General features: G+C 38.6%; 1 protein-coding gene across 1 annotated transcript in view; it reads right to left on the minus strand.

Annotated features, from left to right (window-relative positions):
• LOC126252262 (26S proteasome non-ATPase regulatory subunit 2-like) overlaps positions 1-17934 on the minus strand; it is a 201206-nt gene that overhangs the window by 133305 nt on the left and 49967 nt on the right. Inside the window, exon 8 of the mRNA XM_049953134.1 lies at positions 9119-9266. Coding sequence (XP_049809091.1) covers positions 9119-9266 — 148 coding nt within the window. The remainder of the gene's footprint in view (positions 1-9118; positions 9267-17934) is intronic.

Consider the following 17934-nt stretch of genomic DNA (forward strand, 5'->3'; position numbering starts at 1 on the left):
GTAGGAGCAGTGGGCTAGCCAATGACATCACAAACATCACATGACTAGAATGGAGCATTTTAGTGGGCATTCAAATTATTTGAATTTCATTTCCATTTTTGTGAAAGAATACTGAAATTCAAGAGGAAAATAAAACATGTTAAGAGCTTAAAATAACATAACTAATGATTTAAGACAATTTCCAGAAAACAGTCCAATACCCTATTGTGCAGCAAGAATATTATAACCCCTTCACATCTGCACCTGTCATCCAGAAATAAGTAATGGGTGCCCTGCAACTTTCTGCATCATTTCACATTGATCTTAGACTGTAATGCATTGACATCAACATCAGTGTTGACCGAAAGCATGTACCATACAAACCAGCAATTCCAAGAATGACACGACACTTGAGTCCAGAACAGAGGGAGGCTTTGGTAAAGGTATCAGAGCAATTTCTGGAAGTACTGATGGACCATTTGGGTATCACCAATAAGACTGAATACATAACCCAGATGTTAGATAATGTACCAGTCCACAAATTCCCTACTGTTTATCTCCACCTAAAATGAAGGAATTGAGGAAGCTTATAGATAAATTGCTCATGGAAGGAGTAACTACAAATTACATATCTCCCTATGCCTCATCAATGTTTTTGGTGATGAAACTCCAAGGATAGAAGACTACAGGGCCATAAATCAAATGGTTGTTCTTGAATTTGTTCCTCTTCCTGGTCTACACAATACTTCTGCTTGGTTTTCTGTGGAAAAGTATTTTTCCATCCTTGATCTAAATCAAGTGTTTCATCAAATACCTTTGGCAAAAGACTCTAAACCTGTAATTGCATTTACCACAGAGTGGAATTTGTTCGAATACAACTGGGTTCAATTTGGTCTTGCCAAAAGAACAGCTGTGTTGTCCCATTTGTTGGGTTTGGTATTAGGAGACCTCAAATAGAAGCGTGTGTACAACTCCCTCAATGATGATGTGATTTATAGCAATAACTTTGAAGATCATTCATTGTATATTTCTCAGGTGCTTGAGCAGCTATGTGAGGCTGGTCTTACTGTTAAGCTCTGAGCTCTGAGCACTATGTCTTACTGTTAAGCCTTCCAAAGTTAACTTAATGCACACAGAAATTTCATTTCTGGGTCATAAAGTTTCTGTTGAGGGAGTGGTTATTGATCAGCAACAAAGCATAGCAGTGAAGAAGTTCCCTGTTCCCACAAGCAAAGAAAGATATTGTAAGATTCATTGAAATGGTGAATTGTTTTGGAATTTTGTTCCAAATTTTGCTCAGTTAGCCACCGCACTTAATCAGTCATGATGGAATGGGAAACCTTTTAGTTGAAGAGTGTTACAATGAGCTTCATTTGACACACTAAAGATTGCCCTAGCCAGTGCACCTGTTTTAGGGATTCTGTGTTTTAATAACTAATCCATATTTCAGACTGATGCATAGCTTACACTTCTGAGGGTTTATCAGAGGCAGAAAAAAATTAAAATATTTAGTCTATGAACTGGAGGCTTTGATGGTGTTGCTTGGTGTTGAAACGTTCAAGTTTTATTTGTAAAACAGGCAGTTTTTGTTAGAAACAAATAACCGAGCATTATCCTGGATGTTGGTGTATCCTTGCAAGACAGGGAGACTAGCAAGGGTGTGGTTTGAATATCAGCTTTCCATTTTGAGGTTCGTTACATTAGGGGAACTGGCAACCAAGTGGCCAATGACCTAAGAGCCACATGTTTCAGCCCGAGGAGGAACCTGAGGAATTGTCATCTCATGTATGCAATGAATTTTGTGTTGGGGCTGTCCTTAGTGAAGTGCCCAAGCTGTCTGATAATCTAAGTGCCAAGCAAGACAATGACCCTCATTTAGGTGTTCTTAAGAGTAAACTGGAGGTGGGAAAGGTGATTCTAGGGTATTTATTGAGCAAGGGAATTTTGAATTACAAAACTAGGTATGGCAGAAAAGCTAAGATCTGTTTACCATCTGATTTAGTTCCAGCTAAGATTTAAGTATTTTCCTCTCTGTGTAGGGCACCTGGGTACTTTCAAAACTATTATGAAAATTAAAGAGAGTTTAATGTGGCAGGCCTTAAATAAGAATGTCCTAATCCTAATTCCAAGAGAGGAGAATTAAGTTCACAGAGAGGAAAACTAAGTTTATGCAGAGCAGAACACCCAACGGAAAATTTGTTTGTTAGTTACATGGGAACCCTTCTGTGCACTAAACAGAGAAATAGGTACTTACTGGTGGCAGTAGATGCCATTTTCCACTTTGTGTGGTTGTTTCCTAGTACATCAAGTACCTCTGGTGTCACTACACAACATTTATCAAAGGTTTTCTCCATTTTGTTACGCCCAGGGTATTAGTAAATGACATTGCAAAAAAATTCAGGAAGTTTTGCTTTGGCAATACCATCTGCCATGTTATGATGATGCCACACCATCTGTAGCCATTGTTTGCTGAACGCATCACTCACAACCTGAAGGCTGCACATTTTACATTTCATTCAAGTGACCAGACTCACCAAGACCAGTCAACAGGTTGGCTGACATTTGCTCTGAGTACTGTGCGCCACAAATCACATCAGTCGGCTCTTGCTAGTCTCATTTCTTCCTCCCCTCTCAAGTCACCATTATCTTGAAGTAACATAGGTAGGTGACCCCTCACTCTGTGTGCTGGTATGTTTTATTTTTAAAAAATTGGGCATAGGATAAAAGCACTGACAAGTTTACATGTAAAGTGATGCCACTCTTTTTGGATCCCTATGAGGAAACCAAGGTTCTCTCTCGTTACCCTCCTGGTTCAAGAAACATCCTGTGGTAAGGTTGTAAGGGCACACACTAGTCCATCAAAAGTTGTGAGTAACCAGGGTGTGGAGGAACAGTTGAGTAAGATGTCTTGACCACCCTGCTCCCTCCCATCCCACCCTCCTCTTCATTTTAAGAAGGGGAGGATTGAGCCATCCGGCTTGTTTTTACCAAGTTGTTTTGTTGCACTTTCTAACTTCTTGGATATTTGTTGTTCTCTCAAAATTTTGCAATTAGGTGGTTTCTAATGCACTGAGCAAGAGGATATTTGGCACGTGCATGTTGCTGTGGGCTTCTCTTCGAGGGTAGCACCATGGGTTTAGTGGTGGCTCTCTACGAGGTGTCATGAGTGATACAGACTGTGATGACAGGCACTGGGGCAGCCAGCTGAAGTGTGCCTAAGGAGGCTGTTACTTGTGTAAAAGAGTGCTCGGCTTGCTTGCCACTGCTAGAGGCACTTATGTCTTTAAGGGCTCTATTAGCACCCTGAAAAGCAGATCAGGAGACTGTGTGCTATTTCAATTATTTTACTCTGGTATTCTTGTCACCATCATATTAATTCTAGTTGGTCTAGAGAGCTAAGCTACATGCTGATGGTTTCCTTCTATTGAATCCGTCAGAAAGCAGTGAGAATTTTTGTGCTTCTTATAAGGTTCCCACGCCCTGGTTACACCTGAAAGCCAAGTTATGTTTATTCTAATTTTAACACTTGAATGGTGCTGTGACCTTAAGTGGATCATGTTTTTTAACATTTTAAACATTAGCTGTTGCATGTAACAACTGTACAAGTGCCATCCCTTACGTTTTAGTTATGCTGGCTGGTTGCTTGTAGTGCCAAATCCATGTTTCAAGTGCTTCTTCATTGATGCATTGTAAATGCCATCTTGATGACTGATGTTTTGTTAAAAACCCAGAAATCAGCCATTTGACAGTGGGACTTGTACCTATGTTAGTATTTGGAGCCAGGATCATAAGTTAGTATAATCAGGATTTATCTGTCATGTTGTAAGCTAGTGGTTCCACATCCCTCCTGATTGATGCTGAAGCAGATACTCACTGATGTCATCATTCTGACTGCCATGGGACCTCAGATTTCACAACTACTCCCCCACAGACACTGAGAAATGTCAAGGGTGAAAGCCCTAGTGTGGCAACATACTTATTGGCCAGAGTTAAACAAGGATGTGGAAGCCACAGTGCATGACATTCCACTTGTGCCAGGTTCAGGTCACTCCACCCCATTCTTTGGCCCCTGGCCACACCCACCATCACCCCTGGGACCACATTCATTTAGACTTTGCAGGCTCCTTTCTGGGCTCTATGTGGCTCATAGTCATAGATGCTTACTTTAATTACTCATTTGTGATCAGCACGATGTCCACCACAACAGATGCCACAATTAACACACTCCTACAGATTGTCACCACTGAAAAGCTACCCTAAATCATGATGTCGAAGACTGAGCTCCAATTCATTGTGACAACATTTAAACAACTCTGCACCTCCAATGGCATTAAACACTTTTTTAGTCTTCCTTTTCAACCGTCCTCCAATGGCAATGTGGAGCATATTGTTCAGCAAACATTGAAAGCAGTGGGAACCACCACCACCACAGCAGCACTCAAAATGTTGCTGAGCACATACAGGACCACTCCCGTTAATGACATAGCCCAGCAGAACTCTTTCCATGGGAGTCCATCAGGAACACTATTCCATTTCCTGGCCTCAGGAATCCCAAACATGCCATTGTGGGTGTTATCCCAAGGGCACTGAAGTGTGTGCATGCTCATATAGTGCAAAAAACACGTGGACACCAGCTACTGGACAGCACCTTGTGACGATTAACACACTGAAATTTTTTGGAAGCCATCGTACCAATCAACCCTATCCGTGCCTACTGGCTGCACTGCCACCTGTGAGCCACCCTTTTCTAGACAACCTGTGCCAGTTCCACAACTGCACAATAGCTTTGCTCCAGAATATCAGTGGCAATTATTGTGAACATGGGCAGGGAGGTGGAGGTCTCCACCTGGCCTTCGCAACTATGGCCAACGATGTTCATGTCACCACATCCCAGTTCGATGCTGGCTACTCCCGGATCCTCGCACCAGGGCACCAACCATACCACCACTTCAACTCCTGAAATATCAGATTGTTTTAGCCATAAGTGCTCATTTCAAGGGTGATGGATCAGGTATCCTGGTCTGATGACTTTGAAAGCCAACTGGAAAGGATGGAAGGACGTTGACCACAGTCTGCAGGCAAAGATGCTACGTCCATGAGCATGCACAATGATGTTCTGCAGTGCTTGCCTTGCCCTGCCATGGTACCACACCTCTCTTGCAGCAGGACTATAAGTTCTGCTGCACTCTGGCCCTGCTTTTGGAGCTGTATCCATCTTGTAATCATATCACTAGGCATAACACACCATTTTTTCTTGGTTTCTGTTTTGTTACATTCAGTTTCTCTCTTGGGATAAGTGCTGAACTTGTTTGTTTGCAGTGCCATCTCCACTGCCCATTTTCCTCACTGTTGTCTCCTGTTTGTACTCAGTGATCTGCCATTGGAAGCTTCAGGCTGGTCAACCAGCTTCAGCTGATTTCTTGAGCCATCCCTGATCTTTTTTTAAATCTCGGTCACAATACAAACAGACAGCAGGCTTGGCTGGGAATCATCACATTCTCCAAATCTTAATAAAGGTTGTCATCAAGATAATTTCAAGTATTTGAGATATGAGTATACCAAAGTATGCTATTTTGTTTATTTTCATTAACTTATAGACTATGGAATCACCGTGCAGAGCAATACACCATTATCAAACAAAGTAGTTACCACACAGAAAAAAGCATTAGAATTGTGTATGGAATGCCTCCAAGAATATCCAGCTATAGTCTTTTCAAACAACTGGGAAACTGGCCACCACCACCACATACTACATCTGTTCAATTATGACCTTCATAACTGATAATCCATCTCACTGTGAAATGAGCTGTTCACATTACAGTTGCAACTCAATGGGAAAACATGACCTACACTGTCATGAAGAATTTCTCAAGGCTTTAAAAACAGTAGTATCAAAAATTTAACTTGCTTCCAAGTGATGTTACATGACTATGAGGTAATAAATTAATTAATAGCAAGCTGAAAGACTTTTTGCTTGAATGATCTTTTTAATCTCTATATGAATTTTGTATCAAATATGCAGAGACTATTTTCCACATAATTCAGTTTGCTGTTTCTGTGCTGGTTGTATTAACTATATTAGACATTTTTTTATCGTCTACAACAAATAATACTATTCTTTGTTGCTAGATGAATCTCTATGTGATATCTTAATTACATTCTGTAACTCATAATCAGATGACTGTTTTTATCTGTATGTGTAATGTTAAATATTTGGTATGTAGAAGGTCTCAGGTTCAAGTCCCAAACTGGTGCACAGTTTTAATCTACCCAGAAGTTTCATATCAGCACACACTCTGCTGCAGAGTGAAAATTCATTCTGGAAACAATCCTCCAGGCTGTGGCTAAGCTATGGCTCCACAATATCCTTTCTTCCAGGAATGCTAGTCCCACAAGTTTTACAAGAGTACTTCTGTGAAGTTTGGAAGGTAGGAGATGAGGTACTGATGAAAATAAAGCTTTGGGGAGGCATTGTGAGTCATGCTCTGGTAGTGCAGTTGGTGGAGCACTTTCCCACAAAAGGCAAAGGTCCCATGTTTGAATCCCAAACCAGCACATAGTTTTCAATCTTTCAGGAAGTTTCATATCAGTACACAATCCAATTCATTTGGAAGAATCATAATAGAAATGACATGTATGTAATAAAGTAAATGTCTACACACACCAATGTATCTATGGAAAATGCATCTAAAATAAAATTTTCCTTATCATTATTAGCAATTTTGGTAAAACATGTTTTTGATTTCAGATACCCATTAATTGAATGTAAATGAAGATATTTCAACAATTAAGTAGGTACATGCAAGTTGTAAGGAATGCAGCTAGCAATTTAGGGGTATACAGTTAGAAATATTATATAAGTTGTATACTGATATACAGCTGTGTACTGATGTACTAGTGAGTAACCTCGTTTGGTGATAAATTTGGATATGGAAATAAGAGTAGGGAACTTACAAAATGTATAGTAAGTTAGCAAGTTTCTTCATAAGTCTATGCATGTTCCTTTTATCTACCATACTTACACACTGCAGGAGTAGAGAATTTATTTACAACAGAATGACACACTATCACATTACAGTTACCACTGAAGTATATGCACTAAGATGAAGGTCTTCTGGGACAACAGATATGGTGGTTCTTCTCTTTTAAGAACACTGAATTACTAGTTACAGTAAATCCTGAAAAATGTTGTGTACTGTAAGATCAGATAATTTTACTTAATGAAAAAATTGCTATATATTAACAAAATTCTAACTAACTGGAATGATGATGACTGGTCATCATAATGAGTAAATGTGAATGGGCACTGACAGATCTCACAGCCACAAGCACAGAAGTTAGGTAACATGTAGTGTGTGGTGGTGGTGGTGTGTGTGTGTGTGTGTGTGTGTGTGTGTGTGTGTGTGTGTGTTTGTTTGAGAGAGAGAGAGAGAGAGAGAGAGAGAGAGAGAGAGAGAGGAAGGGAGAGAGAGAGAGAGATGTGCTATCACATATTAAAGTCAAGCTCGCAATTGAGACAACATCTGCCAATATCCTTGCCTTACTAATCACTTTCACTTTCAGCTGAACTCCAAATTTACACATCATCCACACCAACATTTCTACCCCTGCAGTTGTTACCAACAGCTTTTTACACAGGTAAAATGCATGAATGGACAGAAAGAACTGTTTGCCATTGTGATCCCAGTACACAGGTGCATACATTACAGCATGCCTCAAGAGACCCCAGTGTTTGCTGTGTCACACATGTGATTTGTATCCACTCACCCACTACCCTCCTTGAACTCCAGAGTTGGGCACTTCCTCTCCAACCTTCTATTTCCACCACCCTCTTGGGCTTATCTCCATTAACATTCTTGCCCATTTTCCCATAAGGTAAAGTATAATTGTTTTCTCAATTACTTATCTATTACCCTTTCAAACTGAAAACGAATAATAAAAGAAAGTGTCTCTCAATTCATTCTGCCACTAATTCTGTTACTGTTCTATGTCATTGATTTACTCATCAACATAAAGTCTCAGTGAATTTTGTTTGCAAATAATATGGTGTATTAATTGAAAATCATGAAACATAACAAATTCCTAACTGAATCCTTAATGCATGCATAGCTCACAAACAGAGTTTCAGTTTTCTCTGACAATCTAAAAAGAACACCAGTACAGTTCAGATCCAGCAAAAATCATGAAATTGAAATAAGTCATAAAAATGAATACATGATGAAGGTGGGTCTCAAATCTCTTGGACAAATTTTTTTTCATTTGCATTGCACAGTTATTCATTGCCACCTGCACAAACATGTGGAAAGTAGCATTCCATTGTTACTTTGAATCTGCTGTGAAGAACATTACCCTCAATTTTCACCAGTTCATACCTTATGTATCTACTGAAATGTAATCTTCTTATACAGTAAAATTTAACTGTTCATGGAAAATCATTAAGAACATTCATGTACTGGTAGTGCAAAGGATACAAATAATTTTACGCATATGATTCATCACATAAAAAATACACTTGTACTTCACAATACATGGGAACAAAAGAATACAAAAATTAAAAGGCAAGAAAATGCAGAACATGAAGCTAAAATTCCATGACATGAAGCCAAAATTCTATGAATCTCTGTTTAGATATTCCTACTCATTAGGAACTGATGATGGATGAAATGATAATTACCAATATAAGTGTACATCCATTCCCAGTTTTGAAAAAAGCATCATATTAACAACATTAGCATTAATATATCATACTTCTATATCTCTTCGACATAAGTTTTCTGTTCCTGAACTAAGCTACACTTTTTCATGTCTCCTGTAGCCAAAGCAAATGAACAGAGATAAATAAATCACAGCCAACTGATAGAATATAAGGTAAGTATTTGGCACAAATTCTTTCTTAACTTTTTGTTGCAGAAAGCAGAAACAATATCTACTACACATAAACATTGACTTCAGATAGACTCTCCCTGTCCCTCAGTAAAGACAGTTCTGAACTTTTAGAATCAGATATTAAGATTTTGTGAGATAAGTATATAAACAATGAAGCTATCTTTCAGTTATGACATTTGTCAACTTCAGCTCTGAGCATGTAAAATGATAACGAATATAAAGCTCTGATGTCTGAGCTCATTAAGAGTCTTACCTCTCTTGCCAATTTGTGAAAATGATCACTAAGGTGAGTGTTTGACATCACACTGATTAGTTCCTGAGCTCCTACACTTTCATCATCAACACTGTCCACAAACACAAGTTGCCGTGCTGCTATAAAGGCCAGTTGCTTCCGCATGCTCCTTCAAAAGCATAATAGCAGTATCATAAAAGATTAAAAAGGGGTTCATTTCCTAGATTTGTTTCACAATTAATTATAATAACGATACTGATGTCCCACCAGTGAAAATAGATTTTAATTTGGGATCATATCATAAATAAATACTGAATGAAAAAGTTATGCATGTTTAAGTTCCTGTAGGTAATATTTAACTACTCTTCTATAATACAAACTACTGATCTGTAATCATTAAATGTTTATTAAGTGATAATATGGTTAAAGAGATCCTTAAATGAATAACTGAAAGTCAATTATTAATAAGAAAACACATTTTTCTTTTGAACTGTGCTGTGAAACACCAAACAATAAACTTATCACAGCAAGTATCACTGATTGTTGTATAATAGTCAACATTTTAGGCACAATTTACATACAATTATTGATTTTTGCAGAAGCACATTACAACAGCTATCAGTTTCTCAGCTTACTTATTTGTGAAATGTGGCAATGTAGGCAGACATTTGTCAAGTTCTTAAATTTAATAAAATTCACTACAAACTGTATAGCATTTGCTTCCACTCTCTGTAGACATACAAGACCATGAGTGACTGGAGATCTAACAGACATGCAGTATGAATGGTAAGTGCAACACTATCTTATGTTTTTCCGTTTTTTCAAAGGTTTAAATTCAAAAATTTGCAAATAGTACTCTAGTAAACAAAGAATGTTTCCAGATAACTATAATGATATAAAAACAAAATTTACAATGAAGAAATGAAAGGAAAACCAAAGGCAAATTGCAGCAATTCAATGCAAATGATTGCAGAAGCACAAGAGGGAACGGCAAGAACACTTGAGTTACATTAAAAGCTACCTTTCACCACTGTTGGTGAGACATTGATTACAACATTATACAATGTTTTCCCTATATAATCTTCATTTAACTGGTCAGAAAGTTTCATTGTTAACAATTGGTCAAATATAACAATAAAATTTGCTGACCAATCACATACATTTAAATAAACAATTTGCTATCACTTTCAGAACTAAATAACTAAAGGCAGATGGGTCTCAAAATAAAATTTCCAGTGTCTGTTGCACTATGATCTTACACTCAATGTGAACTTTAGCATGCATAATAATTTAAAGTTAGTATCATTTCTTGGTAACATTGGTCATTTTCTGCTACTGTTGATATTACCCTATATTCATATGGCCAGAAATCCTTGTATTTTCTCCATTTTGCTTGACTGACCCCCAATACATCTATTGAGTCTTTGCTTTTTCATTTTCAGATTTTCTAGCTTTCCCATTAAGTTCAAACTTCAGACATTCCATGGTCCAACTTTTAGAATGTTATCCTATCATTAGTCATTCCATCTTTTTCTCTTTGTTACCTCTTCCTCAGCAGTCCCCTCCTGGATAATGGGGAACAAATCTGGAATTTTTGCCAATGGAGTGCATCCTCATGGAATTGATGGTTGCTGATTCTTCCCCATTTTAGGGATAGTTTCCACCACTGTGTCTTATACAACACTACAATGAACTTTCAAGTAGTTTCTGTCTCATTGATTATGATTCAGAATGGAGCTTCTATTTTCTGTGGAAGAAGTTTTTATGATGCTTCAATTTAACATAAAATAAGAAATTAGGAATCCTTGCAAATTTAAATGAAAATTAGAGACATACTCAATTAGCCACAACTTCCAAAAATTACCTAGTTATATTGATGATGGAGTAAAGTTTCATGTTAGCTGATAAGAATTAGCAGTATTCTTTGTAATCAGGCCTTAGCTGTTGCAAATGTAGTCAAATGTTGCTCTTTGACTGAAAGAAATTTGATCATGTTCATATTAAGCTAATAGGAAAAATAAACAGTAGCTTCCACCAAAGTAGCAAATTTCATGATAATTTTACTTTGTTAAACTAAGTTTGAGTAGTCACAAAGAGTTTATGACAGTTTAATAACTGTTAACTACTAATATTGTTTCCAACAGCTTATTCTGTTTGTTAACATAGAACTTAAACTCATTCCACAACACTTTCCTTTGTGAAGCCTGTGCAAGATGATGAATGAGTGAATATTTAGTAACAATTTAATAAAAAGTTAACAATAGGGATTCACTGTCTATACTGGGCAACTAGAACTCTTAACAGGGCAAACACTGAGCAAGAAGTAAGCCAAAAGTTCACTGAATAGCTAGGCAATGCACTTAAAAGTTCCAAATGTCCAAACCAACAGTTCTATCATTGAATTAATGTACACACAGCAGTAACAAATAAACATGAGTACTGTGCTCTGGATTATAAGCTCAGTGAGGTTACAGACTCTGTCCATTGATAGGCTGCCTCTGGAATATATATTTCCTCCATGGGCTCTAGAGGTAGGTTGCTTAAATCTGCAACATCCATCCAGGATACCAAGAAAGGTACCACTCTGGGAGATCCCAGCTTATAAATATCACCAATCATTACTAAGAAACTACAGAGCCTCAGTAATTGTGACTGATAAGCCCTCCTACACTGTGTTTTATAGTGTCACTGTGCGGACAGATTAATTGCCAATGGGAGTTAAGGCGTATAAACACACTACCTCTCATGTGACAATGATAACTGTTCTGAAACTTTTGAAATGAAATAGGTAGTGATTTCTGATAGTTAATGCTTACTCTGGATTCATCAATATTACTTCATTAATTATTTTATTACGGTACAACTGTAACACTGATGATGGCTACTACAGAAACTCATACAATTCAAGAGAGCCCTTGACTTCTGTGAAATTATGTGTTTCTATAGTCTTCAAAGTGAGACTATTCTGTCCCACTACAATAACCTATTAACCTTTTAATTTTATGAGACGGAAAGTTACTACTCACCATATAGCAGAGATACTAAGTCGCAGATACGCACAACAAAAAGACTCTCTCAATTAAAGCTTTCGGTGATTAATGCCTTTGTCAACAATAGACTCACATGTGCACTCACACCCACTCACGCAAACACAACTCACACACACGACTGCAGTCTCAGGCAACTGAAACCACACAGTGAGCAGCAGCACCAGTGCATGATGGGAGTGGTGACTGGGTGGGGGTGAGGAGGATGCTGGGGTGGGGAGGGGACGGATAGTATGGTAGGGGTGGCAGACAGTGAAGTGCTGCAGGTTAGACGGAAGGCAAGGGAGAGGTGGGAAGTGGGGGGGGGGGGTGGAAGTAGTGGAAAAGGAGAGAAATAAAAAGACTGGGTGTGGTGGTGGAATGACAGATGACAGCTGTGTAGTGCTGGAATGGGAACAGGGAAGGGGCTGAATGGGTGAGGACAGCGACTAATGAAGGTTGAGGCCAGGAGGGTTATGGGAATGTAGGATGTATTGCAGGGAAAGTTCCCACCTGCACAATTCAGAAAAGCTGGTGTTGGTGGGTGGGATCCATATGGCACAAGCTGTGAAGCAGTCATTGAAATGAAGGATATCATGTTTGGCAGCATGTTCAGCAACAAGGTGGTCCACTTGCAGTCCCAAATTCCTGGAGCCCATAATACACATTGAAACTATTGCCCTGCAGGAACTTGAGAAAAATGCACAATGACACCTGAAAAAGCTCCCCATCCTGCTCACTTCCTACTCCCATCTTGGAGTACCACTGTTCATCAAACCTCCCCACTTCCCCTCATAGCTGACAAAACCTGTCTTGCAGACCTACTACACTTACCCCACACTCCAAAACTCCCTCCCACCACCACACAGAATCCAGAACCTAAACAGACCCGCAACACAGTCATGAGCCTTTTCTCCAGAAGCCTCAGCCCCCACAGAAATATCAGTCCTTCCCAAAGGCCTCCCCTTTTGCCCCACTCCCAAATTCAGTCACACAGGACTTATTAAAGGCTTCTCTCCCTCTCCTGGTCCCTACAGTGGAAACACTTTTTCGCCACCAACCCTACCAATGAGACTTGACCAAAGACCAATACTGCATCTTGTGTAACTCAGTGCACTTCTCCATCCAACTTTGATCCACCCCCACTGCCCCAAAACCACCCCCTGTTAACTTTCCAGAATTTCTTAAGCTCGAACCTTGCCTCACCATCATTCCCCAAATCCTCCAACATGCAAACTAACCTTACATCCACAGAAAGAACCACGTCCCACCAACTAAAAACTGATCCTGACCTTATAATCCTACCTGCGGACAAAAGCTCCACCACTGTTGTTTTGAAATGCAAGAATTACCTGGTGGAATGACTCCTCCAGCTGTCCGGTCACTAACATCACCTATCCCATCAAAGGCAGGGCTACCTGTGAAATGAGTCATGTGATCTACAAGTTAAGTTGCAACCACTGTGTTGCATTCTATGTTGGCATGGCAATCAACAAGCTGTCTGTCCGCATGAATGGCCACTGACAAACTGTGGTCAAGAAACAAGTGGACCACCCTGTTGCTGAACACGCTACCAAACATGATATCCTTTATTGCAATGACTGCTTCACAGCCTGTGCCATATGGATCCTTCCCACAAGAACCAGCTTGTCTGAATTGTGCAGGTGGAAACTTTCCCTGCAATACATCCTATGTTCCTGTAACCCTCCTGGCCACAACATTCATTAGTCACTGTCCTCCCCCATCCAGCTCCCCTGTTCCCATTCCAGCACTACACAGCAGTCATTCTACCACCACACCTGTTCTTTTTATTTCTCTCCTTTTCCTCTACTTCCTCCCTCCCTTTCCCATCTCTCTCCTGCCCTCCATCTAAGCTGTAGCACTTCACTGTCCATCGCCCCCACCATACTATCCCTCCCCCTCCCCACCCCATCCACCTCCTTACCCACACCCAGTCACCACTCCCATCATGCACTGGTGCTGCTGCTCACAGTGTGGTTTCAGTTGCCAGAGACTGCAGTCATGAGTGTGAGTTGCATTTGCATGACTGGACGTGTGTGCGTATGTTTGTCTAGTGTTGACGAAGGCATTAATCGCTGAAAGTTTTAATTGTGAGAGTCTTTGTGCCTATCTGCGACTCTGCATCTCCACTACCTAGTGAGTAGCAATTTTCCTTCTCATAGTATTGTTACATTCCATCCTGGATTTTCCATTGTTTAATCTTTTAATTTCTAATTTTCAATCAGTTCAGTATAATAAAAATCTTTTTGAATTAAATACATGCTGACCTCACCATTCCTCCTATTAATTAAAAATGTTAACTATTACAGGCTATCTCCAGTATACACAGTGCATGGGCTTAACTGTAATTTTACTGCAGCTGAAGTACCCTTTGAGCTATCACACGACTATAACACAGTACTGTTACACCAGAAGTCTTTGTTGTCTGGTAGTACCAAATCCACTGATGTCTATTCAGTCTTATTCACTCAGAGAATTATCGAGAAAACTTACAAGTAGCAAAACATAAACTCCTGAACCAAATGACTTCTAAGAAAATAAATATCAGGTAATCAAATGGCATACCCAAACTGTTACACAGTGCACACTGGGATTGCTCAGTCACCCCCTCCCCTCCCTCAGAGCTATCCATGAAATGATTATGACATGGAGGATCTAATACTGTTACAAAAGTATCCTCAACTAAGAAGTGTGTAGCAGTTTGTGGAGTAAGTGGACATAGACTTCTCTATTAAGCACTCAAACCTGGTAAGTTTAATCCATGGTAAACTGCAAGCAATGGCTGCTATTGCTTTGAAGGAAAATCATCCAGGAATATAGATAACTCGACTTGTCTTCTGATAGTGAATATTATGTTTAAAAATGATGAAGATAACAATTATAATACTTTCTTGACAGGCAAAATTTTGCTGTCAAATGGTCAGACAGAAAAAAGCATTCAATTTGTGAAATAGTGATTGAATAAAAAGGAACATGTTGTTGTTGTTGTTGTGGTTGTAAGTCCAAAGACATGTTTTATGCAGCTCTCTATGCTGTGCAAGCTCTTCATCTGTGAAAAGCTAGTGCAACCTAAATCCTTCTGAATCTGCTTACTGTATTCACCTCTTAGTCTCCCTCTATGATTTTTACCCCCCCACTCTTTATAGCAAAATGGGTAACTTTAAAAAGACAATAAAATGTCCACGGAAGCATTGTGATGAAACCATTCAAGGATATTATGCCTCCAAGTAGCACTAGTATATACATCTTCAGTTTCTAAGAAGACACTAATTCAGTGTTGTGAGCATAACGTCAGCTAGTTTTCGAGATGCCTCTGTCATATTCAGTTGTAATTTCACATGCAAGTTACCAAATTTGCATCAAATGAAAATGTTTGCTCCAGGGTCTGAGCCAAATGAACTTTTTCTTCTTTTTTACCACAATGGAATGATATCACCAGAACCCACAGAGGAAGTGAATAAGGGTCTACGAGCTATTCCATGAGGTTTGAATTTGTGGCCTTATAATACTGACTTCTTGCCACCATATTTTAACTGACAACTGGGCAGCCATTTCCAGGTGAGTTTTACTACTGGAAATTGCTGGTGCATGTCATTAATGTCATACCAAATATTGTTATGCTCACACATGCACACAAGTCTTTACCAATGACTGCCCCCTCTCAAATTTAGAATCAACTGTTGAATATTGCTACATGTGGTGTTACCGCAAGCATGCTGTTAAACTGCAGATCGGTGGAGTTAAAATTCAGTAGTCAAACTGATCCTCAATTAAAACATATAAAATGGATATCATTAGGGCAATATTTTTTTGACAGGATAATAACTGGAATGTTGTGTGGGGACAGAATGCTCAGCTATGGCTGATTTACTGGGCTGAAAAAGACTGTGTGGCAATCATTTTTCAATCAAGTTTCATGTATTGTGCATGTGGTCTGTAGACTTTGTCGTAGTGTTCTGTAGACTCCAAACTTCTGCAAACACAGATTATCATTTACTAAGCTGAGAAGAGCAATGGTCTTTAAGTTGCTGGAAAGTTATGATTAAGCCTATTTAAATCATATGTTGTCCACATGTGGGCAGAATACCCTACTTATTCTTTGTATCACATGAGTGTTCATATTTATTCCTTTCTAAAACTGTAAAATCTCCCTTGAACACAGATTGTAGGTGGTCCAATTCCTTTTCAAGGCTGTTTCTATCAGACACGACAAGTGCCCAGCTCACCAGCTTTCTAAGGACTCCCATGGTTTGTGCAGGGTGATGGCAGCTAGACTTATATTACAAAACCAATATCTGAGATCATGAAAGCACTTAATTCTGTTAAATGTTAACACTGAACAGAGCTAATAGACTACTAAATCTGAATTCAAGAGGACAGTCAGCAAGCCAAAAACTAATTGTTTTAGGACACTCCTGAGAGATGAGAACTGGAGTGATGTACACAATGCTCTTGGCATGAATTAAAATACAATACTTTTATTAATAAAACCATTACCTTATTCAATTACTGTCCCCCCCTCCCAAAAAAAGTAACCTAGATTGGACCAAAGTCATCAAAGCAGCCATGGATTACTTAAGGGGCAAATTTGTCTTGCAAAACACAAAGAAAACTGCATCTTTCAGTCAGAAACAGCTCTGATGCTGATTCTGTAGCTCATTACAAGATATACTGCAAAATATTACAGAAGTAATATGGATAACAAAGCTAATACATAACATGAAAAATATAATCACGTAAGACAATAAAAAAAGACCATATGGGACATAGAAAAGGAGGAGACTGGTAGGGACAGACATGAAAAATAGAAGATAGCATTATGAATAAATTGTATGCTGGTAACATATGTGCACAGTGTTGCAAAACTTCTTAGCAACCATTTCACAACAGTTACTGGAAAAATGCTGCCATCGAATATTTCTGACCAGTCAATACCAGTAACTTCAGTAATATGAATACAATCCTCACTATACCAGTAGAAGTAATAACCACCATAAAATATTTAAAATAAAAAATTCTGGTGATTATTATAAAATATCAACAAAGTTAACTAAAGAATGTGCTTTGGAGTATAGTAACATATTAAACAAACAGTCATTTAGCCATGGAACATTAATTGAATGGTTGAAATATGCTGAAGTTAAGCCTTTGTTTAAGAAAGGAGCTGGTGAAATATGGACAAATTTCTGCCGAATTTCACTTTTGTCAGCATTCTCAAAAATATAGAAAAGGTAATATACAATCAGCTTCTTAAACATCTGATAACAAATAATATATTGCCAAAGTCACAGTTGGTATTTCTAAAGGATTCTGATATTAAGAAGACTGTCTATATGTAAGGCGAGAATATACTTAATTGATTAGACAGTAAATTACACACTACCATTAACTTTGTGCAAAGAAATTTGACTGTGTACATCACACTATCCTCTTAAGTAAATAACAGTATTATATGGTGACAAGAAATACTGTCAAATGGTTCAAACTCCACAATTCTGACAGGAAACAAAGGGTTTCACTAGGGAAGAGACCTGTATTAAGCTATCAGGCATCAATTACGTGGGAACTAATTACATATGGTATCCTACAGGTTGCTATATTAGAGCCCTTACTTTTTCTTTAGTTATCAATCACCTTTCATTTGTAATGTAACCAGATACCAAGTTTGTTTTGCTTGCAGATGAAACAAACATTGCAATATATAGGAAATCAATTGTAATCTTAGAAGGATACATTAAAGAAATTTTCATTGACATTAATAAATTCTTTGCCACTTTACTTCGAAAAAAC

The sequence above is a fragment of the Schistocerca nitens genome, chromosome 4 (genome assembly GCF_023898315.1).
Source record: "Schistocerca nitens isolate TAMUIC-IGC-003100 chromosome 4, iqSchNite1.1, whole genome shotgun sequence".
Classification (NCBI taxonomy): domain Eukaryota; kingdom Metazoa; phylum Arthropoda; class Insecta; order Orthoptera; family Acrididae; genus Schistocerca; species Schistocerca nitens.